Raw genomic sequence first — 27881 nt, 5'->3', positions numbered from 1 at the left:
TTGAGAGGGGTTGTTTACCTAGTGTATGAAAAAGTCCCTTGGGGATGGGTTTTATTGCAATCTGCATAGTCATCCATATTCCTGTACTGTCTGTGCTCATGTTTGTGAGTTAAACATATACAGTAATTTAGCATTCAGATAATCCCACGGCTATAATCCAGACAGATTTAGCTCAAATTTCTCTGGGATTTCTATTATCTAGATTTAGCAATGTGGTGTTGACTGGATATTTTGAATTGCTGCAAATGCTTTTTTTTTTTTTTTGCAATAAACAACATATTTTGATGTTCTCATAATTGAAGCTGTAGATTCTTTCTGGCATTAACCACATATAAAAATGTATCTTTGTGAGGACAGTGATTGCACAGCTGGAGCATGCTTTTAATGGATTCCAGCTATTTGACTATATACCACATAAGATCATAGAATGTTTATATGAAAACCAGGATAACATATGTGAAAATATTAATAACAATTATCTGAGGAATGTTCATCTCCACACATCATCTCCTTGAAAATGAACTCAACTGCTTCAATTTTAATCATGTTTTATTACAATATATTCAACAATATAATAATACAGAGCCTGGCTCTCCTACAGCACTTTTCTTAAGTAGACCAGAGCATTTATTGTTTTCAGTTTCCTCAGATGGAACTTCTAGTCTTTCTCACTCAGCAGTTTTGAGGAAAAGAGGGAATCTAGGGGGAAGAAAAGGCATCATTATCCCATGAAATGAGGGGATATTAAGCCCAAGTGCACTGGGTACCTTTCACAGCAGACCACCCTTTGTCATATGTTGCTCTGATTAAGTGCAAATGTATTCAAGGGAGCAGAGCAGACACTGTAAAGAGGGTCCAAATGATCTTGTACCAAAAATGCCAGCCCTCCCACATGTGCTAGCATTGGTGGGGCTGCAGGAGTAAGAATGCTTGTGTGGGAGACTTTTAGGAGGGATGTACTGTGGGAAAAATTGTAAAGCTGCTTCTTCTACCAGAGTAGCTGGAGTGAGAGTGTCTGAATCGAGGCAAACGGAGCAGGGCAATGCATGCTCTGTGCTCTGCCTTGTAATTGTGTTGCAAATGCACCAAGTACATTATTCACCCCCAGGCCAGATCTTCTGGGAAGAGGCTTGTGCACACTTGGCAATAATTTGATGCTAAGATTGTGTCATCCAGAAGTGTCCCAGAAATTCAAAATAAGCAAGCCACTTAGAAATATTTGGAAAACAAACTATTTGGAACTATTTATGGGATTTAGCAGCTGTGTGTCATATTTTAGTTCCCCAAACTGGAGGATTGAGACACCAGTTCAGTAAGTGAGTTCAGGTATGCTGCCCCTTAAAGCATCCCCATCATGCTGTATTCCAAATGCCTTCTCTGACTGTGCATTACTGCCAGCCTCAGCAACTGTAAAAATCTTGAGAGGTATCTTCAATGTGAAAAAAGAAAGAGGATGTTCATTAATTCAGTTGTGATAAAATTGTTCCACATATAAAATGTATTTGCTTAGTCCCCAAGCAGCAGGTTCACAAGAATGCTGGAAAAAAAAAAAAAACAAAACAAAACAAAACAAAACAAAAAAAAAAAAAAAAAAAAAAAAACAAAAAAAAAAAAACAAAAACAAAAACAAAAAAAAAAACAAAACCAAAAAAAAAAAAATAAACAACATGAAAAAGCATTATGAGAAAGACTTTTATAGCTATCAACCATAATTCTGGGCAAAAACCCTCTGAAAGAAATATGCTGTGTCTGTGTGGCAGCACTTTTGGTTTCAGGCTTGCTCTGAGTTCCTCTGCAGCACTCCAGCAGCTGGGTTTCAGCAGCAGCAGGGCTCACGTTCTTGCCATGAAAAGGAGACTGTGTGTTCACTGTCCTTGCTTCAGTGCCCTGCTAAAGCAGTGGGCCTGCTCCTCTTGCACTAAAAGCTGCTCTGAGAAGTTCTATTTATGCCAGATAGCTATCAATATCTGTGTTTGATCCCTAATAAGTCAGAACTATGAAGCTGCAATGCCAGTGAGATGGAAAAGCCATCTGATAGCTCTTAAACTGCTCTTCTTCCAGACTGTGCCTCTGGCACCAGCTGTTGGAACTGGGAATTTTCAAGGCCCAATTCTTTTCTTTCTCAGAAGAATTTCTTCAGGCCCCTAAAGAGTGATGTCAAAACCCCAGATGAGCAGAAGAGTTTAAAATGGACCTGACATAACTATGTATCTGCTGCATCTTATTTGAAAAGAGGTATAAATCAATTTCAAGTTTTACAGTCAGTGTCTGAGGAAGTTGTCAGTGCACCCACAGGCCTTCTCATTGCTGCACAGAGCAGCTCGACTCACCAGACTCACCAGTTGGGTTCTGGCCACCTGCTTTATTTTCTTTTGCATTTTTTTTTCATCGTACTATAGCTTGACCTCTCATCCAGCAATTATTTTGAATCATGCTGAGGACACTTTTCCTTTCCCTCTTTGGATTTACTCCAAATTTGAGATGCAAATGCATCTAAAAAAACCATCTTCCAAAGTTATTACATCCAGAGTTGGTGATGTGTACTGGGTTTAGCTGAAGTATCAGACCAGCAAAGAAAGAGCAAGAAATGAAAGATCACCATGTAAATATTGACAGATTGTTTTTATGAGTAAGCTATGATTATCCTTCATTAATTTGTCTATGCTTTCAGAAAGAGAGGAAATTGCTCAAAAGCAGAATAGTATTTTTTGCAACAGACAACTGTGTGCTCAGATTGTTAAAATTTCTATTCAAGAAATCCCTCAAAATGAAAGAAAAGTAAGAAAATAACCCACTCTCTTACAGAGAGACAGGTCTGCATGTTTAAAAGTAACAGCAGTGTGTTCTATATCTGTGTCTGTAATTTGAGATTAAATACACTGTGGATAAGGTTAAAAACATAATCTTTTCTAACCACCTACCAGGCATTTATGCAGTATATTGTTTCCTTTCTGACAGTTAAATTACTGGTAATGAAGCTCTGTAACTGTGCCAGGACAGTGTTTGTCCTCTAACATGGCTGGGCAACTGCTTCACCTGCTCTGAGCTGCACCAGCACTGTGAAGGCAGAATCTGGGCCTGTAACATTTCTGCCTGATTACATTTCTGTAATCAAACTGTGTTCCAGCAGCTGAGCTGATACCTTTCTACCCTCTCTCTTACCTTGGTGCTGGAGGAATAAAGGAGCTCAAACGAGTCAATTGCTGCAATTCTGAAAACAGATTTTCTGTGCACAAACTTGCCATCTGCACAATCATCCTTTTCCTCTTCAAGCAGCAAACAGCCAGAAGGTACTGAGCCCCCTCTGTGCTGCAGAGGGAAGAATCCCACACATGGCTTTGGTGGCTGAGACCTGCTGGCTTTTTTAACTCATTGAAGTATTTTCTAAAGATGCTCTTCTTTCCATGTGCTTGGCTGGTGTTATGGTGACCATGAGTGAATATATCAAGTTACTGGTATGGGAGTAGCCCTGCCAGGAAGCAGAGGGCACGGTCAGTGCTGACTGTTTTTAGATGCCTGAACAGGCACAGCTCTAAGTTGGGTGCCTGCTAAGTTAATAAAAGGACTAAACATTATTTCTCCTACCTCCTGTGTGTGGACAGAACACAGCCTGTATCTGAGGCAAGCCTTACTCCTGGGCTAATTGGCCTTAAAACATTGTGTAAATAGCAATATTCTAAAACTACAGTTAGAATTTTTGAGTTTGAGTTCTGCTAGAATTTGAGGAGAGGACTTTAGAAAAACTGAAAGGGGAGAAACTAAGAAAAGAAGCAAACAGAGAAATGCCCCACCACGAAAAAAATTATGAACAAAATGTGATCAGTTAATTCTCAAAGTTAAAGCAAATGAGCAGAGAGAATCTGCCCCTGCTTCCTTTCTTCTTAATGCTGAAAGAGATCTGTTCCTTGCTTCATGAAGGAAAGAAAATTATTTGAGTCAGGAAAATCAAGTTAGGAAGGTGATCTGCCAATTTATTTATTTTACTTTTTGCATGGTGGTAGAAAAAATCCAGCTGCAAAGTGTACTGGTTTGTAAACTGAGCCACTCCACTAGAAATTGTTCAGATGAAAAATGCTGAAAAGTTTTGAGCACCATCCCAAATAGTGAAGTCCAGCATTTTATTAATTATAAGCCCCATGCCTTCCTCCTATTCCCAGATCATATAAGTCATAAAGTGGTAGTTTTAGGTAAATTTCCATAATTTCACACATAATATTTATTTAAAAGGTATTTAAATACATGAGTCATCTCTTAGGTTCACTTAAAAACAGCAGAGGATATGAAGTGGTCTCTTGTATTAAAGTTTATACCTTTTTTCTTTTCTCTTTTGAATTGTTAGAGCAATGTTAGAAACCTGATAGTGTGGTAACAGCTGTTTCTTGGCTCTATGTGGTATTGATTTGTGAGAGTGGTGATACAGAACTGTTCGGCTAATTAAGACATTGATAAAGTATCTTGATAAAGGATGCCATTCTTCTCTTATCTGGACTGATTTGATACTGGGTTTCTTGCTGAGCACAGTTAGGACCAGAGGTACTGAGAGCATCAGCAGCACTGCTGCCTCATTCAGTGCTGTGCTCACTGACCCAGGAGCTGCTCCCCAGCCCTTTCCTCCCACCCCATTGACAGGCTGGTGTCTGCCCAGGGCCCAGGTTCTCTCACCAGCTCTCTGCTTCATCCCCATCTCACTGGTACCTCTCTCAATAGCCTAATTTTGGCTCTGAGCTACATCTAGTGCTTAGATAGGATAAGATTTCAGCCAGATGGATGATGAACAACAATTTCTTTTCAACGTTCTTGGCTCCAACCCCACAGAAGGTTGCTTTAGCCCAACAGAATAAAGTTCTGTCCTTCAGACAGCTGAGCCAGTTGCCTTTAGCACCCAGTGTAGCTGTTTTTCATGTTTCACAGAAGGCATTCCACTCACAGCTTCAGTTTTGCACCTGGAATCTGAATGTGCTGCTGACATCAGGACACCACAGTGCCTTATAAAGGCAGATGAAGGCATTAAAAATCTGGACCTTTGTACAGTAACGTAAATAAACCATTTTTCATTTCTTATATTTCATCCTGAGAAGAGAATATAATGTCTGTGCTCCACTGAGCTCTATGCTGGTGAATAAAACTTAGTGTCAAGCTTATAAATTCATGCAAACAGATAATATGATTTTTCACCACCTTGATTCAGATTATAAATCAATGAGATTTAGTCCATCATTCCTCATGAGTAATTCTGCAGTCACATTCTCATGCTGAGGAAAACTTTTCCGTGAGATTTTTTTCAAGATAAGTCTTTGCCAGCTTTTGGAAGTATGATCATTGCAGAGCCACTAACATTTTCCTGCTCCATATCAAATGCATCACAAATTTTGCCCAGCATCTTTGTCAATCATTTAGAGTGTAGCAGACAAAAATAATATTCTTAGAATTATTATTGGAAGAATTTATGGTCTCTTACGAAGTGAAAGTGATTTTGATATATGAACAGCATTGGGAGGAACTGCCAGTTTGAAAACTCACAGCAGACCTGTGTGTGTAATATTCTTGTCTTGCAGGAAGTAGTGGGAGTAATATGTGAAAAAGAGTTCTTCACAAGTCAGAATCCTTAGGAGCTCTCTAGATTACTCTTCCTGCATTTTGTGATATTCTGCTAAAAGTTCCTCCTTCCCCTTCTTGAGCCTTTTTATGTCACAAACCGTGCACACAAAGGCATGTGTGTAACAGCTCACACTGGTTGCTCAGCACAGGATGTAGAGTAGGATCAGGTGCAAAACAAAGGTTCCACTCATGATGGTGGTTACAACTACAAATCTCAGTGCAAAATAATGATAACTATTAAAAGAAAGATGTTCTTAAAAGTGTCTCTGTTGTTAAAAGCTGATTTATCTTTCCACACTATAACGAGATGAATACCAGACAGGGCTTTGCATTGCCTTCACTCACAGCTTAACTGGAATCACAAACAGTTTTCCTAATGAAGTATACAGCCTGCAAAAAATTTGTATTCCAAGTGTGTGCACAGGCCCTGTTGTTCCAGACAGTACTTCTTTCCCAAAGTGTGCACTGACAAGCTCTTCAGTGTGTTTATTACTGTACAACACTGTAAGCCAACTGATGTTTATTATTGGCTGTGCAATAGGTCAATGCAGTTTCACCACAACAAGGTACATCCTGGTACAGGCTGTACATGAAGGGCACTATCCCTGCTGGATCAGCTTCATGGGGAGAGGAACCTGCATCTCAGTAGGGATGTGCTGAGCACCCACCTCAGCCTCAGGGCAGAGCAGTTAAAGTAGCAGGTCCTGTCCTTGTAGTCTCCCAACACCACCATTCTTGATTTGTACCTGGCCTTTTTCCAGGCCTCTGTGGTGAAGGAAATCCTCCTCATGTCCTGCCTCACTCCATATAGCTGCACTAAGGCCAACTGCAATTCCTGGTGTGTGTATTATGCAGACTAATTACATCTATGTAACATAATAAATGCATGTGTATTGTACCTGTTATGTTCTTAGAGCAAAGATGCAGCCATAAAAATATGCACCAGACTGCTCTGTACAAAGAAGACAGATGGTATTTATTCCATATTAATTAATATTGCATGCAGAATTTCCTCCCTCTTTAAATATCTTGAACATCCGTTTTCAAAATTTAAATGTACACATACAGATTCTTTTTGTTTTGACAGCTGACTTGTATTTTTTCTCCATTCAACATAGGTGGCCTTGGTTTGTTCTTACAAGTGCTATCTTGTATATCTTCAGTCTACTTGTCATTATTCTAGTTCTCCTTTCTACTTAAATCAAGTTAATCAACTGATTTAATTAATTTAAAGATGGAAAGAAAACAACAGTGCAAACCCTCCTGAAATTTGGAGAATTAATAAATTAGGTTTGACAGGCTTGTGTCTGCAGGTTTTGTCTTCATTGGCCATGACCTTATTTAATAGTTTGCTTTTTCTCAGTCACATGTTTCAGAATAACATTACACATAAGGATGAAATGCAGCCACTGATAAATTTTATTGTTCGGTGTAACTTATTCACAAATGCTCCTGGAGACACGTGGTCTTTGTCTGCCCTTGTAGTTTTACACTGGAACATTTCTGCCTTACAACTAGAGCCACACATAGACATGGCTAAAAACAAAAAGAAATGGCACTATTATGGATATTCCAACCCCATTGCTTTAAGGGATACTTTAAAGGAAAGTAGGCCAAAAAGTTGACCTATTTTAAAAGACATGGCAATCTGTTCTTTTAAAAAATCTTTCACACTTCATTGAGTCCTTCTCTGTCTCCTATACCATGAAAAATATTGTACAGTAGCCAGATTCAGAATTCTTCTCTACTGTTACCCATACAAACAAATATTGCAAGCTGAAATCTGCAGTTTAACAAATATATTTTTCTGCATCACTGATCTTGAAAAAGAAACCATCTTAAAAATTACCAAATGCATACATTGAACTAATTAGGTGTAACTAACTAGAATTGCTACATCACTGCACTTTCTCCAGTGTTAGTTGCAATGGATCCATTTGGCAACCAAGAAATCTTAAGATCCATGCAAGATTTTTGCTTCTAGGAACTTCAGTGTTTTGAATTCGAAAACCAGAAGCAGTGAGCCATATTTCTCAGTTATTTTGCTGTTTGAAATCTGGCTGTGAAACTCTGTTTACTTTGTGTTGGACGGCCGCCAGAGGAGGCCTGGTTTTAGCAGATGGTCGTGGAGCGGAGGCCAGACGCTTCCTGCTGCGTCCTGACGAGGCACTGATAGCAGCGCTCCCAGGCGAGGCACCGCTGCCTTCAGCAGCCACCCAGGCTGGAGAGCAGGCTCTGCTGACACAGAGCTTGGGAAGAGCCCATGAAGCAGCCCCTGGGGCAAAAGACTTTGTGGAAAAGAGGGTCCTGAAATGGTACTCAGAAGTGGTGGAGCTGTCACACAGAACATGACCAGGGGAAGAGCTGGAGTTTTGACCAAGAGGAACTGAAGTGTTAAGACCAGATGGGCATAAACCAGTACTGAGGAGATGTGATTGCTTTGATCTTTGACAGGACACTCCTCTGCCTTGTCAAGAAGAGACTTGAAAGAAGAAGGCCCAAATGGAGGCTTTACTGTGGTGAGGGTTTACCTGTCTGCTCTACAGTCACCATGTGCAGGGAGCATTTTCCTTTCCCCCATTTCTAGGGGGGCAACTTCTCTCAGAACAAATATCCTTAATATGTCCTCAGGCTGGGTTTGATCTTTCAAGATGCTGCCTGCTCTCAAGATGGGGAATCAAAGGGCAATGCCATAATAGCAAGCACTTGAGTATCGCTGGATTGCTGCCTTGGCAATTTGCGTACAGGAGAAAATGCAAACAAATTTCTCAGGAGGCTGTATGACTTGGAAATCTTCCAGAAATCCTTCAGGCATTAGTAAGATTAAGGACATTCATAGTTTATCTGGGGATTCGGATCTTGAACCAATGTAGCTAAAATTCCCAGTTCCCATGCCATATGGCTCTGTGTTTGGGGATTTGGTGCTCTCCCATTCCCTGCTATCAGATACCTAGAACCACTGCATTAGTGTGTCAGGCTAATTTGGTTGATGATTTTGTGCAGGTGGCAAGGCCCCTGTGAACTGCAGCTGATCCCTTCCTTGCACTCCAGCCAATCTGCAGGTAGGCAGTGTTGGATTTTGAATGCTTGTGCCTTTCCAGTTTCCTTCTCAAAAGGAAAGAAATCCCAGGAAGACTCATGTGTTGATTGCTTTGTTACATGTCACTTGCATATGTTTCTCCCTCCTTGGCCATTATTCACTCAGAATCTCCCCAAAACTGAGTCTCAGTGTAAGAGACAACTGACAAGATCAGGCATCTGCATAGGGATCTGACTAAAAAAAATTTTTCCATGACCTTCTACCTGCAGAGCATCAACAATCAACAATCCCAAAAATGGTTTAAAACCTCATTCAGCCAAGTACCAAACTTTGGTATTTCTTTCAGTGAGAGCCCTTCCTTCCTACTTATCAGTCTTGTACAGGACAGTCTGAATCACCACTTTCACGATCCACTGTCCTCTTCTATGTAGTTTTCGTAGGCTATAGGAGTTGCTGACTTTTTCTACCTTATTGACTTCTTCTGACTTGAAGGCAAGAATGCAGTATCTAGGAACACCACACTCCATTTTTAACAGCTCAGCAGCTGAGCCCATTTGACCTTACACTGAGACAAAGATTTATTGTACTGTACAGAGAAGACAATCTACAGAAATGGAAGTTTCAAAGTATCTGTATCATCAAAGAACATGGATAGACCTTGGGAATTTCATCTGGTTATCATCACTTATGGTATGCAAGTGATCTTTGTCTTACTCAAGATGCAGAATGCCACATCCTCCTCTGAGCAGCCCTGGTGAGCCATAGCCAGGCTGGGAGCCTGGGCCTTGCTGTCTTGCACCTCATGATTGTCCACATTCACACAGAGGAAGGGCTCACATCCTGTTCATTAGCACCCAAAGGTGCCATGCAGAGGTCTGAAGCCCGTTTCCATCACTAGGCAGAGGGGTGGTTAATGCTCTTCCTTTGCTAGAGAAGGACTCATGATCATGGGACCTACTTCAGACTTCCCCAGCACGTTTTTAACATTTCCTGTTATTTGCCAAGTGGCCATACTGTGCACCACACAAAGCTTACTCCCACTCTGAACAGATGCTGCAAGACCCAGCAAAGCTTAGAAAATTTCTGGTCAAGCAGGCTTTCATTGTAATTAAAGTAGCCCCCTTTTCACTGCCTGATTTGAACACAGACCATTTTCTTCTGTCAGCTGGGATGATGTGAATCTGAAGCTAGGCTAACTAGCTTTTTTTTTCTTGCTTTTTTTTTTAATTGTCTTTTTCTTTTTTTTATTGTTTTTTCTTGGTTTTTTCCTTTAATAATTGAAACCATAAAAGCTGAAATTTTCATTAAAATTTGTTAGATGAATTACTAGTTATCACACTCTGATTTTACAGATACTACACATGAATGGAGATAAGAAAATAAACAGAACCAGAGCAAAATGTCTTGGGCATAGCTCAGGATACACAGGCATCCCTGGGGAAGGAGAGTTGCAAAAAGGCATCAAAATGGAGTTCACTGAACTCGCGTTTAAAGCTTTTGGGAAGTGTCTTTTTTTAGCAAACCTTTAAAGTCAATTATCCTCAGAGAATGTGCTTCATGTTTGTCTTGAGGATAAAGATAGTGAGATTTCATATTTTATCTGGCTAGTCCCTCTGAGCGTGCAGGTCTCTGGCCCTGTGCTAGACAAGAGGTGGCAGATCCCTCTCTACAGACAGGAGAGCGGGAGAAGCGCCTTCCCTCAGTGCTGGCTGCGAGCTGGAGAAAGGGCAGCGAGGCATTCCTCCCTAGAAGTGAGAGACACTGTATTCCCCAACTGTCAGACACAATCCATTATGGAAAAAAACCAAAACAAAACAAAACCACACTGAGCTACAGCAGAGAAAATCCTGGAAAATAGGTTGGATGGTACTTAAGCACAACTTTTCCCCACAGAGAGGGAATCTGAAGCTCCAGAAATGGAGGGAAAATAAACAGAGCTTTTGGAATTAACCTGGCAAAATGGAATTGGCTCCCACCTGTGTCAGGACAGCACAGTGGAGATCATCCTTCAGCAGACAGCCAGCTCTTTCTCCAGAGATGATCTCTTCTCTGTTGAAGATCATTCTCAGATGAATATGTCTGTCCAGCACAGGAGACTGGCAGTGCTCTTGAGTTAGAAAAGACATGAATTTTAGCACCAGTACAGTAACATCAGTTTTCTAGACAAGTGAACTCCGCCTGCAGAAGGAGAGAGGAAGCCCTCACCCACTCACAGTTCAGCTGCTGTGCTCTTCCACAAGGGCAGATGTTTGGAAAACAGGGAAGAACAGGTCCTGCCAACAGTAGTCTGGTTTCTGACATGCTTAAACTTTCACACATCTTTCTTTACAGTAAGGGGACTTAAAATTAACTCATATGTATTACTTTTGGTGTGTTTCTTATGCAGTGCTGACCAGGAGCTAAATGTCTGCATCAAATTACGGTTCTCAGAACCATTAGGTACAAGAACTCCAGCAGATGGTTGTAGTGGTCCTTGGTGGATAATCCCTGGAGATGTCCAGTCAGACCATCTCATAGCTGTTCATTTCCTAGCAGTTAAATAATTCCTTCAGCATCTTCAAGTTAATTCTGTCAGCACGAGTCTTTGGTGACCCAGTAATTCTGGATCTGTTTGTTCTTTGCTGCAGTTACACATGGCCACATAAAGTGTGTATGAGCTGCCACCATCTTTGCCCATTTTGCACAGGTGCATGAGCCCGTAGGAAACACGAGGCAAATTCAGCTGGTTGTGTGGGAGGCAGCTGAAATGGCCCCCATTTATGAACCTGTGAGCGTGTAAAGGGCAGGACTCTCCAACTGGTGTGGAAACAGGCACGTAACAGACCTGTGCCAATGCCAGGACTGCACCCAGGGGAATTACTCCTGACAGGAAAAGGCTTGTGGAGAGCAGGGAGTGAGCTTCTCTTCTGTACTTATACACAGCACAGTCCCATTGTGAAAAAAAAGTTAATTTTTAATTTGCTGCTAGGCCTGAGAAGGAAATCTCTTCTTTACACAAAACAGGACCCTGATCTCAGTTTGGGCTTTTGTGGAATCTTGTTTTGGGCCTGATGCTCAAACCCAGCAATAATAACAGGCTTATACTTGGAAGGCTTCACACCAAAGGCACAAAAAAAAAGGAAGTATTTTCTCTAGAACAATTGATTGATAGTGAGATATGGGAGCATAAACATAGCATTGGAAGCCCATGGACCATTTTGACTACCAAGATGCAACCTGGGAGTCTGGCTCACTTGTTTATCTCTGTGCCAGTTTAATATCATTCTGTAATTTCAGGGTGGCACTGGTTGCCTTTGGGTGCCAGCCTGGCATGGTATTGCAGATTTTGCATAAGAGAAGTGACTCTTTTTTGGTTTTTTGGGTCACATGATGCCCATACAGCTGTAAATAAACATGATTAAAAGGACATGTCTGGGACCTAAATGAATGAGGAACTAAATAATAAAGTTGTCTTTCAGCTGCTGGCTTAGACTGAAGGCAACACTGAAATGATGTGTATTTTTTAGAATTTATTGTAATGGTCTGTGCTCCTGCAAACATGATGCACATCTGTTGAACCTTATTCTGAGGTGTAGGGCCATCAGTTTCAATCTGGGACAGTATATTGGTGTTGGCCAGAATGATTTTATGGCTTGGATCCCTGTGGGTTAAATTCTGATCAGGCAGATGTGGCTGAGTCCAACAAAAGATCTCAACAGAAGCAACCCTGGCTGCGTTGATACAGTTGCTCTGAAGTGGAAATTGCCACAAAACGAAAAAATATCACCAAGGACATCACCCTTGTCTTCCTGTGCCAGTTTACCTGCATACTGATGTAGTTGTCTTGCAAAAAGCATAGCAGTTAGGATTTAAAATTGATTACTTTTCTGTTTACTTCTGATTTAAAATTTACTCTTTTTTTCCCTTATTTTTAAATGACCTTCAGAAATGTTCAATTATCATTAAAAACATTTTTAATTAGAGGCAGAAACAAGAAAGCTTAGGTTTTTTGATTCTGATGAAAGGTTTTTTAAGGGGAAGATCACCATCATTGTCATAGCCATTAATGTTCTGATTTTGGAGCAGTGGAGACGTAAGCAAATATTTATTTTTGAAAGGCCTTTGCTTCAGTTGATGACAAAATGCTCATCTCCTAAATTTAGCAATGCTGTGTCTCCATGTGTATATTTATATTATTTGTCACCTTTAAGCCCACATTTTCTGTGATCAGCGCAAGCTAGGGAGTCACTGCATCCTTGTGTCAGAGAGGGTACCTGCATGTCCATGCCCCTGCCAAGCGGGCTGAGCGTGCCAGTTGTGAATTCCAGTGGGAACAGACCAGAGCTGGAGTGGCTGGGAAAAGAGGGGTAACAGGGGGGCAGCTTGAGCAGGCTTTGTTACCTTAACCCTCGAGGGAAGAGAAACAATAACCATGGAATATCCACAGTTGGAAGGGACCCACATGGGTCACCGAGTCCAACTCCTAATAATGACTTTAATAATGGTCACCTTGTATCATCGTCCTTAAATTTAGGTATTTACCTGTCCACTATCCCAGGCTGTGCAGTTCCTCTGCCTTTTTTCATTAAAAGCCATGACCCATAGGAGCAGAAATATGGCTTGTGCCTATAGCTCAGAGAAAGCAGTTGTGGTAGCTGCTCAATTGAAATTTTGAGAAAATATTTTCGCAGAAAGGTTGTGGGTAAAGGCCGCTGGGACTAATGGCAGCCCGGCCCCGTTTATGTCTGGGGGACACGCACAGGAAGCCTGAGGGCGAGCAGTGGCCCGGCCTAGCGCCGCCCGTGCCGGTGTCTGGCTTCCTGAGCGCCATGTGAGCACGGCGGCACTTGTTATTTTGTTACGAGCCGCGGCGGAGGGCGGGCCGGGCGCGGGGGCTGCGGGGCGCACCCGGCCGCGGTGCCGCAGCTGATGTAATGCTGCTGCCGCCGCAGCGCTTTCACGTGTCTGCGGCGCGCCCGGCCAGCGGGGCAGCAGCGTGTGCCGCACGGTGTGTGCGCCGTGACACACGGGGACACACACGCACGCACTCACACACGTGTTACTGGCGCCGCCGGGCCGCTCCGGGCGCACCCCGCCCCCGCCCCACCGCGCCGGGGGTCCCGCGGCTGACGGAGGGGCCGCCCCCCGGCTCGGGCTGCACTCGCCGCCCCCGGCCCCAGTCGCGGCCGCGGCCCCGGCCCCGGCCCCCTCCCCGGCGGCGGCGGCGGCGCGGGGCGGCCCGTGTGTCGGGCACGCCGAGCCTGCGCACTCGGCGGCCGGGCGGGCACGGCGGCCGCGGGGCGAGGAGCGGCGCGGGGCGGGCCGGGCCGGGCCAGGTGCTGCTGCGGGGCGGGGGAGCGCGGAGCGACCCTGCGCGGGGGCGGCGGGGGCCGGGCGCCATGCGCCGAGCCGCGGGCCGGGCTCGCCATCCTGCGGCGTAGCGGCGGGACGGGTTCCGCCCGTGATGTCCCCCGGGCAGCGGGGGAAGGCGACTCACTCGAGCGCTGCGGCAGAGGCCTAGTGCGGCCAGCGCCGCTCGCGTCCCATGGCCGAGGAGCAGCAGCCGGAGGGGGGGCAGCCGCCGCGGCGGCTCGCCGGCACCCCCGCGCCCGGCGGGGCCCTGCCGGCCCTGGTGCCGGGGCTGCAGGGCGGCGAGGCCAGCGCGCTGCAGCACAAGATCCGCAGCTCCATCTGGTAAGGGCCGGGCCCCGGGCCGGGGGAGCGGGGGAAGGGCCGGGGGGCTGCGCGGGGGGGGGCGCGGCCCCTTTGTGCGGGCAGCGCGGAGCACACGCGTGTTGGCGGGCGGGGGTCGCGGGCGGGCCGTGCCCGCGGCCGGTGCCGGTGCCGCACGGGCAGGACCAGCCCCGTGTGCGGGCGGGCGGCGGCGCTGCCCGTCTGCGGTGGGCGGCGGGCTCGGGTCACCTGCCGCAGGCGCTGCTGCAGCCCCGCGCATCTTGCGCGGCCCGCGGCGCCCCGGCCGTGCTCGTAGCGCGCACATGAGCGCCCAGCACGGCGCTGGTGCAGCGGGGGATGCGGAGCTGGGCACGAAGGGTGCGATTGTCCAGCCTCCCGTAAGCCTCTGCTCTTCTGAGGTCCCACTCAGGCAGTTCAGATGTAGTTGTGGCTGGAGCTTACGATGATTTTCAAGTTTCTGCATAGGAATTCAGGTTATTTTTTGTTGATTTTTTTCCCCTAAAAATTCAATTTCTAAGTAAACCAGCATTTTATTTGAGGATTTTATGTCTATTGGGGGAACGAGGTGAACCTAGTTTAGGTTGGTGCAAATAGAACACTTTGTTGTTCTTATTTTTTGGTTTGTTTTTTTTTAGTATCTGCAAGAGGCTGTCACCTGCAGCATTTGTATTTTATGTACGTTTTTAAAAGCTGCTTTTGGCTGAGGACACTGGTAAAGAGTACTGAAAGTTGGGAGTTGTAAATACAGGTTACTCATGTAATGTTTTCCTTTATATACACGCACACGCCATGTGTATTTTATACATAAACTCATCCCAATAAACACATACTGATCAAGCTTGCATATTACGTCATATTACAGTTAGATTGTGTGGTTTGAATGGATGTCTCTAGAAAATAAAGAGCATCTAAATATAATTTTGCCTTCAGATTTTTTTATTGTATGGCATAGTGAAATAGCTTTTATTATTAGGATGGTGGTTATTTTGTTTTTATTTATTTAAACAGTACATAATAGTTCATTCTCCTTCATCCACACATGCTACCTTTTGTTTTGGTCTTCTGCAATGTGATCTAGAGAAGGAATATGATCTGCAGAATTTTCTGTCTTTTTGGATCATAAAATCTTCACACCCTCCTAATTTATTATGGTATTTAGTGATGGTCTTTTCATGTTTGCTTCCCTTTGCATGAACGTGCTGTTTGGAAATGAGCCTCGGAGAGCATGTTTACATTGCATTCAGATTAAGAGGTATCATGTCCAAGTTGAAGACAAAATGGCTACTAAGTAAAACCTCTGCTTTTATTGTGGCTTTTCATTTTCAAGGAAAAACAGCACGTATGTTAGCTTCTGAAATGAAAGCTTCTTGTTTGATTAAGGTGAACTTGGTGAATAGCCCAGCCCATGTTTGGTACAAAGGAATGAAGCGTTTTGCCCGGGGTCAGGGGCTTGCCTGGTGCCAAGTGCCTGTGGCCGGCAGAGGTTTCCCAGCACCTTGCCGCCCTGTCCCCTGGTACTTCCCAGGCGCTCCTCACCTTCACAGTGTTCCTCCCGGCTACCTGCTTCTGCACGGGCTTCAACTTCCCTGCTGCTCTCAGGCAGCATCCGTTCCCTGCAGATTGTGCTCTTGAAATGCAGTATTTGAAGATAAGGTTATTTTTCATAAGAAAACCTTTTCTTTTGATGTTTTTAAATCTTACATTTCTCTGTTGTGATCAAGCAGTCTTCCTTTAAGGTTGGAGTTTAATGTGGATTTGCATCTTCCTGGACCTGTGGTGGTTGTTTGGGTGCAGCAGGGATGAGGAGCACTGCCAGGGGTGTTGTGCACCCCAATAAACAGTGGAAAGTCTCCTTCTGAACTGGCAGCAAACTGGGGCTTGCTCTCTGTTCAGTGGGTGCTGGTGATGGATAAACAGCAGCAGAGGTTGTGGAAGGCCGGGGTGGAAATGGCAGTGCACTGCTGTTAACAGAATGAGGTGTAATGTGCACAGCAGAGCTTCTACTCTTTTCTCCTTCCCTCCTCTTCCTCCCCTCTCCTTTGCCGTGCAGTTGCATGTGCTGGCAGGTTGGTGCATTCAGTTCCCCCTTTGCTTCCCAGCAGGTTTAGCACATCCAGCTCAGTGCTCTTCTCTGTTGTGTTCCCCCCACCTCCTTTTTTCCAACACGTGTTTGTACATAGTGGATGGAGGCTTTTAGTTGGTTGTGTTTGTTACAGGTTTTGTTTGGTTGGTTGGGTTTTTAAAAGGTTTCAGTCTTCAGATTGTATTGTCAGTGAAAATAGTATAGCAAAATATAGCGGCTACGTAAATACTGGACTTGAGGATCACAAACAAGTCTGTGCTTGTCCCTCCACTTCACAGACAAATATAAATATAGAGACTGATGCAGGCCACGAGTGGGACAATGAGCTATTAATTATCTCAACTCGCACTTATTTTATTCTGTTTATTAAATTAAAATGTAGTTTGACAAAAACATATTAAATAATTGTGTGCATGTGGAGTCCCTTAAATTGAAACAATAGTTTAAGCCCTGCTGGTTACATTTGCAGGCATGGTCAGTATAGATACTGAAGACTTAAAAATATGCTTTTTTAGGTGTCCAGTCTGTTGGTGTTTGGGCTTTTTTTCTTGGGGTGTTTTTGGCATATAAGGTGACCACTAGTTTGAGCTGAGGAGAGGAAGATAAGAGTGACTTAGCTGTGCTTAAAAACAAATCAGGAAGTATTCATTTGCATTACAACATCGTAGACAGGTATTTAAGTGCTGTTTGGTTACAGTGATTGAAGCTCATCACTGTCTATGTGTATTTGTGTCCTGGCTGCCCCACATGCAGCAGAGTGGTGTCTGGTTTTGTTCCCTGCTGTGTGTGAGGTGCTGAGGCGGTTGGATGTGTTCTTACGGTGTGGGTGAAGCGGGCAGAAATAACACTGGATGTCTTTTCCCATTGACGGATTAGAAGTCTAGACAGAGAGAACTCGTCTTTGGGAGCCCAGCCTGGCTGATTAGTGTCAGCATGGGCGGGTTTGTAAATTGCCCTGGTCTTCGCTGGACACTGGGCCTTAATCTGCCTGTTTTTATTTCTCTTTAGATTGGTTAAAGCTTTCATATTTATTAATAGCTTTTTGTCCAGACGTTGGAGCCCGAGGCGGGAAAACCTCCCTAGTCAGCTGTCTGAGCATATAGACTAATGGGATTTCACTTATTTCTTTGGGTGAGGGTACTGTATTACCAAATGTGTATTGTTTGTATATGATGTTTCTGTACCCAAACATATGGTGGTGAAGACAGAGTCTACTCAGTATCACGTTGACTTGCCAAGGAATATCTTACTGAAGACAGCCAGTGAAGTAGGGATGTAAAAGCAGCGTGGCATGAGGATTGAGATGCAGAGATGGCCAAGGGAGGATGGTGTCAGCTGAGGGTCTATCATTGCTGGCATAAAAGAAAAAGACGAACAGTTTTAGGCAATTTAATCCCTTTGCTCACTGTAACAATCCAAAATCCGGTAGCTGTGAACACTGAAGGAGCAGACAGGTTTGTTTTCTTGTTCACTGTTGCAAATAACTGGTGATGGTTCTGCAATGAGCACTTGTTTACCCTTGTAAATAGTAATCTGGTGCTTGCATCTGTGCATGGGTTGGCCCCGGCTTCTTTCACCTTCCTGCATCTCAGCTCTTTTTGTCCTAAAGGCATCTGTTAGGATTTGAATATAGCAATTCTGCTTGAGAGATTAATTTCTCTCCTTCTCTGCGCCAGTGTCTCATGTGTAAACCAAGCTGAGGACCAGGCAGTGTGGAGTGGCAGACACAAGGCACTGCATTTGCAGCCATTTCAGCCTGGACGTGGCTGTGGGTTTCAGACCCATAATTTTTGTCCTCCAATAGCTCTTCTAGCTACAAGTTGTATTGGAAAACCACATGAGTGAGTCTGGGCAGTGCTGAAATTGTGTCCTAATGCCCAGTTGTCTCATGCTGAAGAAGAAGTAGGAGATGATTTGTGCCCTTGTTACTTTTGGACTCTTGTTATTGTGTTAGAAAACCAGATTAATACCAATGGGTTCTAATATTTGGAAGGCTCCTTTCTTTTTTATGACTTAAAACATTCCTGCTCCCTCCTGCAGTTGCATCCATCACTCCTCATTAGGCATTGTCAGCAAGCGTGGCTTGTCACTTAGCTGTTGGCAGAGCAAATGTTTTGCAACTTGGGAAATGCCGTTGAGGTTTTTCATAATAGGAATTGCTACTTATTTGTATAGTTAGGTCAACAGAAAAATTGATTGACTTGATATTTTTAATAAAAATTAATAATGATTGATTTGATATTTTTAATAAAAAGCCTGGCAATGAAGAGGGAAACTTGGGGGGTATGTGTTTCAGGCTTTTAGCAAATGCAGATGGATATACCTTTTTGGTAGTTTTCTTTTGCAGTTGAAATGTTTGTATGTATTTTTTTAAAACAAGTATTTCTTGAGTCAGGTTGGATTAATGTGTAAACCAATCCATCTGCATTTTCTCTCTTTCTTGTAGCTTGAGAGAGGGAGACAGGAAGTAAGAGAAAAAAACCCTACTATAACTTTCAGTATTTTGTTAAGTAGCCTGTCAAAACTGGGAGAACTCCAAATGTCCTCTGATTACAGAGTACTTGTGGTTATTCTGTGCCCCCAGCCCAAAATGCAGTGGCCATCATTCCCTCCTTCATCCTAATTAATTCTTTGTTGGAGGTGGGAAACACAGGTTATCATTCTTCAGTTACAGATTACTGACTTCTGTGAGGAAAATCAAATAATTGCCATTGACAGGTGTACAGGCTGCACTTATTTAATTTAATCTATGCAACATCAGAAGTGTGTTGTTTACCTGCTTTGAAAAAGTACCTTGAGCCCCTTAGCTGAGAGATGATGGGAGTGTAAAACTGCAAAGATTTCTTGTGACTGACTCAGTTTTCCGTGGCTTCTTGGTTCCAGTGATTCCAGGTGTTGGTAAGGTTTGCCTGTCCTGAATGTGTTTCCTGATATGGTGTATAAGCAGTCAAATACATAGGAAAAAAATGAACTATATTGGACCATATTTTAGAGTAATTCCTGGTGATTTCAGGGAAGGTCACCCCTCCTTGGGCAAAGCATTTAGCAGCTTGTCATTCTCCTTCACAGTCTGCTTCCCCAAATGGGTAGGAACAGAAAGTGGAATTTGTTTCATTTCACTCCACCTGGTTCTGTATAAGTTCCCATGTAGTTATTGTGGAGGAAAAAAGGGCATTTCTGAGGTGAGGGCTAACTCCTAGGAAAGATGTTTCCATAAAACAATCCATCCCATCCCTTCATGTGCCGAATTCTCTGACTGCAAACAAATTTCAGTCCAGGGTGTGGTGCAGAACTCATGAATTAGGCAAAATAAATCCTACACCGTGTGTCCCTTGGCTTCTCCTGGAGATGGCCTGCATGGGTTGTTCAGAGAGCTTCCACTCCTCTGCACAAGGGCCAGGTGCACCCTTTATCTGTCACTACACATTCCTGTGTGTGGGGAATGTGGGGAAGCCCCCCAGAAGGATCCCTGCTCCCCAGGGCAGGGTTCAGGAGCTCTGGCTGTCCCTGCTGCAGTGCATCCCTGTGCTGAGGGGAAGCCCCAGTGCCAGGAGCGGGCAGTCAGCGCTGCCAGCGGCGTGGGAGGAGGAGCAGCTTCCCAAAACGGGGCACGGCCACCACTGTGGGGAGATTCTAGGTCAGCAGGTGTGGAGGCCAATTCGGTCTGCAGGCGTTTTTACAAGGTTAGAAAATAAACCTGAGTAAAATGAATGGTGACCTTTATGTAACCTTTGGAGAGCAGAGCTGAGGTTTTATTGAATATCCTGGCTCTGAGTTGGAGGGAATAGCTTTGCAGAAAAAAGGTCTTTATAAACCTGCTTTTAGGAAGAGTGGATTTTTTGCTCTTGTTTGTGGGTTTTGTTTGTCTTTGCTTCTTGAAACAATAGAATCTAAAACACCATATGGGAGGAAAGCACTATTCAAGTAATAAAAGATTTGGATAAGTTTTACTGTTGTTCATTTGGAATTCATTGGAGTGCATGCAATTGTTGACTTCACAGCATCAAACATACGCAATTCCTTGTTTCATAAACATTTTACTTTCCACTGCAGGAGTTTCTTCACTGAAGCAAGTCAGATGGTGTGACATTGTGGTTCAGTGCAGCAGTTCTAATGAGTCCTTAATAAGCACAGAATTGCAGGGTTGTCCTCCCAGGCCTCTGTAGCTGGGTTGTTTGCCATTTAGGAGAGTTCTGTGTTATTTACATGTGTCTGTATGCCACTGGCAAGTAGGAATCCAAATCTCTACCTGGAAAGAATACTTGGAACCTCCCCCTAAAAGTTTCTGGATAGTGTATAAATTAATCAGAAAAAGTCATTTAATTGAGTGAGATGGCAAGTACTGCTCAGGTTGGGGTGATCAGACTTATACTGAAGCACTGATAAGTCTTTTAATTAATTGGAGCTTGGAGTGGTTTTGTTAGTCTTTTCTGTGTGTTTGTGTAGTTTTGAGGGCAGGGGTTGAGCTTAATGTTTTTATACAGATCCCATAAGTTATGTATGTTGCCTTCTCTTGTTACTCTACTCAGCTGCTTGCCAAACAGAAGTATTTGGAGAAGGGCCAGAGCTGCAAAATTCAGATCAGGATCCAAATTTGGATTTTTGGTTTACGCCTTTCTAATATCTAATATTACAAAACCTTATATATAAATAAGGAGCTCTTTATTTTTAAACTGTGGCCACGAGGACAGGGAGGTAGCTTCCTCTCCCTCTGGAGCAGTCCAGGTAGAATGCTGGACTGTGTGTTACAAAGCTGTCAGCAGGTGATTCAAGAGGTAAATTGAATAGGTGAAAAAGCACTGTCACCCAGAAAGAGCCTGAACAAAAGGCCAGCACAAATTGGTGCTTTCAAGCCAGTGAGAAGAATCCCCTAAATCTAAAAATTCTGGAAGTGGTGGGATGTTTTGTGGTGTTTCATTAGATCTTTGGGAATTTTGAGGGTTTGTTTTGTTTTGTTAGCCACTATCTCAATTTTAATGCTTTCTTGCTTTAATGGAAAAAGGATTATCTCTCACCAAGTAGGATGCTTGTTATCAGCTGCTGTGCCATCAACAGGCTTTCAGTAAGCTGCCCAGTGTTTTGTGTTGTTGAACATTTAGTCATTAAGACAGTGAAAAAAAAATACTCAAAACTTCCCAAATATTTTCCTTGTGGCTTCTTTTAGATAGTTTGTGGTTGCTGTGGTGGCACTGTACCTGTCAGAGGGTGGGGAGGCCTGGTGTTGCTGCAGGGATGGGGATGGGGGTGGCTCTGGCTGGTGGCACCTGCACCCGGTGAGTGGCATTGTCCTCATGGCTGTGTGAGCAGCTGTGAGGGCAGCACCTGCTGCTCCAGGCCAGGACGTGTGTCTGTGTGTCCGTGTGTCCAGGGCTGTACCTGTGTTCCTCCACTGCCATGAGTCCCACTCTGCTTTTCCCTGGAGCTGCCTGGGAGTGCTGTCTCTTACCCATTGGCAGGTACTTCAAGTTTGGGAAGAAAATCTTGTTCCTGGGGAGAACTTGTTTATTAAATGAGGCATATTTGTATCTCTCTCGAGAGGAAGTTTGTGGTTAAATGTCAAGGTCCATGATGGATGGCTGTCCTTTCTGATGGATGGCCTCACAGGCATGCAGGCCAGCTGTATTTCTCAGTCAGAAATTCCTAAGTGCCATTATAAGGTTGTTGGGACACCTGTGGGTGAAAAAGATTGCACTGGACAGTAGAAATTACAGTTTGTGGCTTTGCATATAAAGCAGTGGATTGTACTGTTTTTAAAGTGGTCAGCAGTACAAACTGTTGGAACTTTTCCTCAGTATGAACAAGGTTGCCTTGTAAGTATCAACACAAGCACCCTTTAGACAAACAAAAATTAGTCTGTAAGAAAAATGTGCTGGACAATAGGATGGGCAGTTTGTTCTCCTGTGTTTGCCTTGGCTCCTTCTTGCCCTTGTTCAGAAATCCCTTGAAAATACCTGGAGTAGTCTTTGTGACTTCAGTGGAAATAGTCCTGGGAGCCTTCTCCCTTCCTCTTCAGAACCACTGTTACATTCAAATACAGACTGGAAAGGCAGTTACTTAGTGCCACAAGTGGTAACTCTTTGAAGGCCTCTAAATTGAAAAGCTTTAACATTTATTTAATTTTTTTTGTGGATGGAATTTTAGTCTTGTTTTTTAATCTGCTCTGAAAAAATGTGACAGCTCCTTCTTACAGAACCATGTTAGTTTTATTGCTAGTTCAGTGGAGGAAAGCACTGTGAGGCTTGGGTGCTTGTTAAATCAGGAGGAGAATTCTGCAGGGGGATTCTGGATGCTGTGTGAATGTGGTGTCTGGAAGCAGTCTGAAATTGAAACTCAAGGTGTCTGCTGCAGGGCTGGACATCCCTGGCAGCAGCAGCTTGTGTGTGCTGAGGGTGTGTGGGCAGCAGTTTCCTGGGAACAGCACACAGGGGCCCTGCCCAGGGGAGCACCCTGTGCTCGTCGTGCTTGGCATCATCGCTCCCAGCTGGGTTCAGGTGCTTTCTGCAAGGTCCTGATTGCTCTGTGCTCCTTGTGCTGCTTCTGTGGAACCTGGGAGCTGTGGGTGAGGCACCTGTGAGGCCAGCCAGCCCTTGGTGAAAGCTGCAGCTCCTTCTGCTCTGATGGGACTGTCTGAAGAAAAGGCTAAAAAAAATTTTGAACTATTTTTGTGGGAGTCAGGCTGTGCCACATAACTTTTTATCCAAGCTCTGACAAAGTGTGACAAAATTCCTTTCATTAAGGATGTATAAAAATGTGGTCAATTTTCTTTATGATTTGATTTTCTTTCTGTATTAAGCCTTTTGGCATGATAAATGATGAGGGCTTACAGTTGCTATTAGTGGCCATATAAACTAAATTAATTAGTTGATATTTAAAAGACAGTCAAGTTACTCACTGGCAGTAATTGGAAGCTTCACCTGGAACCACATTTTGCTGAAGAGCTAAGCCTGCTTTTGTCTCCAGGAGCCTGCTCTACAGCATTACCTTCATTATGCTTGATTCCAGTGGTATAGTTCAAGTCACTGACTCCTAAAAAGTTGAGAAATTAAATGGCAGCTGAGGGAAAATTATTTACCTATTCCTTTCAACAAGTGAGTGAAATAGGAAAGGTAGATACAGTTTTAAAATGCATGAGATATCCCTGGATAAGGATATTTTGAGCATAATTTGTTAGTTGTTGCGAGATAGCTTGCTGAATCAAATAAAATGTTTGGAAATACCAGTGGTTTGTGTGTGTTTCATTACACTGGACAAAGGTTTGTCTAAATGCAGTTTATAGTGAATCTTCAGTTAAAAATTAATCTTCAGCATCATTTTATCATGCAAAAAAAAGCTAAAATGCTGACCCTTAATATTTGGTAACCTGTATAATTAAGTCTGTGATCCATGAAGTTATCCAGACACCTCTCCCTTATTGGTTACTTCTGAGTAGAAGCCAAGTGTCTGATTACCCTGTAGATCTGTGCTTGAATATATTCTGAGTAGTCAGTTTTTGGTTAATAGCTGCAAAAAAAACATAATAGTATTGAGCTGTGAGGCTAAGAATAAACATGAAACCAAATACTTTGTTTTGTTTAGTACCAGCGAGTTTAGGCAGTCCCCACTTGGCTTTCATGGAACAAATCTGCATGGACTGCATCTTGCTAGCAGCTTCCTTCTCTTGGAGGGGGGAGGAATGCGGGTTCATGTATCACTGTGGTTTGTACAGTCAAGTTGGTGACACTTGTAACTTAAATGAAAAACCCAGTTCAGCTCCTGTGTGCCATGGTTCTGTGTGTGGAAGCCCCTCTGTGAACACTCAGTCACCCGTGTATGCCCCAGGATGCTGCTGGTGAGCAGCTCCAGCTCTTCAGGGTGAAAATAATTGCAGTGGGTGAGTGTTTGCAGTGCAGGACTAATAATTGTTATTTGTCACTTCACAGTGATTCTTGTCACTTTAGTAAAGGTTTTAGTTATTGCTGAGTACCTTAAGTAGCAGCAGCTCTGTGGTAAGTGTAGGCTTTGAGGCCCAGTGTAAGATCTGGATATAGCTTGAGTGTGTTGTATTCTCCTGGAATTTGTCAAAATCAGGAAGGTGAGTTACAGTTTTGGCTTGATTAGTTCAGCTCCTGAGCAAAGGAGTGGCAAAGCAGCATACAGTTCACTGTGAAAATTGAAATAAAACTGTGTTACTAATCAGGAAAGGACATTTTCATTCTCGTAATGTGAACATCTGCTCTCCCGCTGCAATGTTTACGCATGGTGTGAATCACAGGAATGAAAATCCAGACTGATCAATTCTGCAGTGCTCTCAAACAATGTCTGCTTCTGGAAGGACCCCTCAGACAAGTTATTGTGGGTACCATTAGCATGAGACTTTTGCAGAAGCATAATTCAATGGATAGTTAAATGCTGCAAATGTGTGATTGTTAAATGTTAAATGCCTGCAGGTGAATGACAACACTGTTACCCTGGTGAGTACTTGTGTAGAACTGTCTGAAATATAATTCTGTGCTGTCATGATTTTTTGGAAAGTTAGAAATTTAGTGCAGCTTTTCTGAAGTCTGATCTAGTTTTAATCAAGCACAGCCTTTTCTGGTTTTGACTCTTTACAAAGTAATTTGTGGTGTAACTGTGCAGCTTCCTGGGATGTTTAGAATATTATGTTATGAATAATGAATCCATGCAAGTGTTCTGTAAATTGTCTGAATAAGGTGCTAAACTCAGTGGCCTATGTGGCTGTGGCTTCAGTACTTTCTACTAGCACAGGTCACGTGCCCTCTGCTGCATTTGCAAAAGAAAACCATGACAATATGAAAACTTCTGAAATAAGTATCAAAATGCTTATGGATGATGCTGTGTCTGCAAAGCAGGTGTTTTACTTGAGAAGAAGAAGATGGCTAAGTTAGGTTTTTGGGTCCTGTCCCCCTCATTGCCTGTAGAAGTAGGATGGTGAGGCAACAAACTGGCTGCACACATTGTTCCCTGTTCTGAGGGCAGAGAACTGAACCCTAAAGTTGTGGGGTATTCAGTGCTGATCAGATGGCAGGGAAGGAGGCAGTGTGTGGGGTGGAGCGCTTGGTGTTGGCCTGCCCCACACTGCAGGTTCTGAGAGCTGCCCTGGAGCTCTGTGCTCTGCTCTGGAGCTGGGCTGGCCTGATGGGGGCAGCCCCAGAGCTACAGACATGATCCAGGTGGGAGCAGCCAGTCCTGCCCTGCAGGGCCATGTAAGGCACCTGTTGGACAGAGTTAATTTCCACCTAGGAGTGAGTGCAGTTGTGTTTAAACTCCTTTTCATAAAATCTTCAAGAATTGGAGTAGCATGTGTTTGTAACTCTTCCTACTAAAGATCCTGGTTTAGGGTTTAAAACCATTTTAAAAAATGGCACATAGATTATTTTTTCTACCCCCAGAAGCAGAGTATGGAAAGCTGATGAGTTATTCTGCTTTAGCATTCAGTGAACTGACCTTTGAGATAGGCAAGAGTCTTCTGGCTACTTGCAGCTCTTTATTTGCAGAGAGCTTCTGTGTCTAGAGTGGGTGGAAGCTGATGAGCAGAGGTGAGTGAGAAGTGCCTCAGTGCAGGTGCAAGGTTGAAGGATGGATGCCTGAAAGAACCTGGGGAAGCTGAACAAGGGGGAGTCCTCTGAGGTGGGAGGCTGTATGGTCACCATCAGACAGCAGTGCCATGTTCATCCTGCATGTGTTCAGCTCTAAATTTTCACCTGATGGTAAAGTCAAGGACAGGAGAGGGTTCTGGGATGTGCCAGTGAGCAACATGGCACAGGTTGGAGAGAAGTTGCCTTTCCTATGGCAGTGAAGCCATGCCCGTCTAGCAAGAGAGAAGTGAGTGACCCTTTTAGTAGGCAGATGCTTGGAGAGTGCATGTAGATACTCAGGGCATTACTCAGCACAGGGAAACCTAAGAGGTTGCAAGAATTGCATTCCATGGGAGTCAGCAATTGGGTACAGGTTCCTCAAGTGGAAAAAAGGGTGCAGAGGAGCTGTGTGGTGGGCAGCCATGAGAGGAAAGGGAGCAAGGAGAAGGAGGAATGCATGTGTGCAGAAATCAGGGCAGAAGCAGGGTAATAGGATGTTGCCAGTAGCCTTGGGAGGAGAGGGCTGGATAAAAGCTGAATTTGTTTGCAAAAAGACAGGCTGATACCTTTGGGGGGAGCTGTTCAATGTGGAGGGGAGAGGAGGATGTCTGTGGCATGGAGGAGGGACAAAGAGTGTGCCAGAGAGCCCTGCAGGATAAGCTGGGCCTCCTCAGTGCAGTGTCTGTGCAAGGCCTTGGGCAGCCCTTGGATTGCTCCTCTGCTTCCCAGTGTGTGCCAGGCCCAGGGGGCAGCGAGATGGCAGCACCTTGGGAAGGCATTTCCAGGCTGGCAGTGGGACACCTGCAGCTGTTGGCCCTGCAGGGTTTGGGGAGGGGATGGCTGCTGTGTGCACTGGGGGTGGCTTTCGTGTGGGCAGGGCGTCTCATCTGCTCCCTCAGGATAAAGCCCTAGAAGAGCTTGGATGGGACTGGGTTGTGGCACTGCAAACCAGATGACAGCCCCTGGGTATCAAATGAGTAGGGAAATAAAGAGGTACAACCAGTAGCAGCAAATCTCTTCTGTTAAGAGAATGTAACTAGGATAGCTGTGGGTCTTGAAAACGTTGAAGGAAATAATGTGAAATAAAGAAGAAGAAACCCAGTTTTTATGAGCAGGCTTAAATCTGCCATTGAGGCACCTGTGCCAGCACTGGGAAATACGTGTGGTGGGAAAGCCTTGCTGCAGAGCTGCTGACACTGGAGCTGTTCTGCTGGGTTCAGCTCAGCTCTGAGCTATGTGCAGTAAACACAGCACTGTGCAGATTTGTACATTCTGGGTGTGTGTTACTTGGAAGCAGTGTAGAACTCTTCCTATTTTCTCACACGGATATTATTTTACTTTGCCATCAGCTGTCTGTAGCCACCATTTCCCAAGGGAAAGGCAGCAGAGGACCAGGTCTGTGACCTGTGGCAGGCAGGCTGTGATGCACAGCAGGGTGCTGCCTTCCTCCTCCTCCTCCTCAGCTAGTTGGCTCTGCAGGCATGGAAGAGAAACAATTTTGTGCACATGTTTTATAGATGCACTGAATTTCCTGTTTGGTTTTTAAGTTCTGCTGAGGAGTGTCACCCCCTTAGTTTCACTAGGCATCCTCTCTTGGAGCCATGTGGGACAAAGGCTGGAGGAAAATCCCAGTGTCTCATAGTTGGCTTTCCAGTGCCTTAAGTAATAGTGTTGTGATGGGGCTTCTGATGACCTCAGCTGAAAACAGCACAGCAGATCTCTTAGCTATCTATAGGTTGGATTGTGAAGCAACCAAAGGTTGATTTGTTTTTTCATAATTAGTTTCAAAACCCAGCAGTTTTCATTGTGGAATATGTGAGTTGCAATGGATGATTTGCTCTGTAGCCACAACCTGCAGGTCCGGTGACTGTTTCCATCTTTATACTTTCAGTGGGACATTCATGAGGTGAAA

At 44.2% G+C, this 27881-nt stretch overlaps 1 protein-coding gene across 1 annotated transcript in view; it reads left to right on the top strand.

Moving 5' to 3' along the window:
• Positions 1-14082: 14082 nt before the first annotated feature.
• The window catches only part of RFX7 (regulatory factor X7), a 49202-nt gene continuing 35403 nt past the window's right edge, over positions 14083-27881 (top strand). Inside the window, exon 1 of the mRNA XM_059481935.1 lies at positions 14083-14311. Within this exon, the coding sequence (XP_059337918.1) occupies positions 14163-14311 (149 nt within the window). The 5' untranslated portion in view covers positions 14083-14162. The remainder of the gene's footprint in view (positions 14312-27881) is intronic.

This window comes from Ammospiza nelsoni, chromosome 14, assembly GCF_027579445.1.
Source record: "Ammospiza nelsoni isolate bAmmNel1 chromosome 14, bAmmNel1.pri, whole genome shotgun sequence".
NCBI classification, from domain to species: Eukaryota; Metazoa; Chordata; class Aves; order Passeriformes; family Passerellidae; genus Ammospiza; species Ammospiza nelsoni.
Note: the sequence above shows the minus strand (reverse complement) of the source record. Positions and strands in the feature narration are given on the sequence as shown.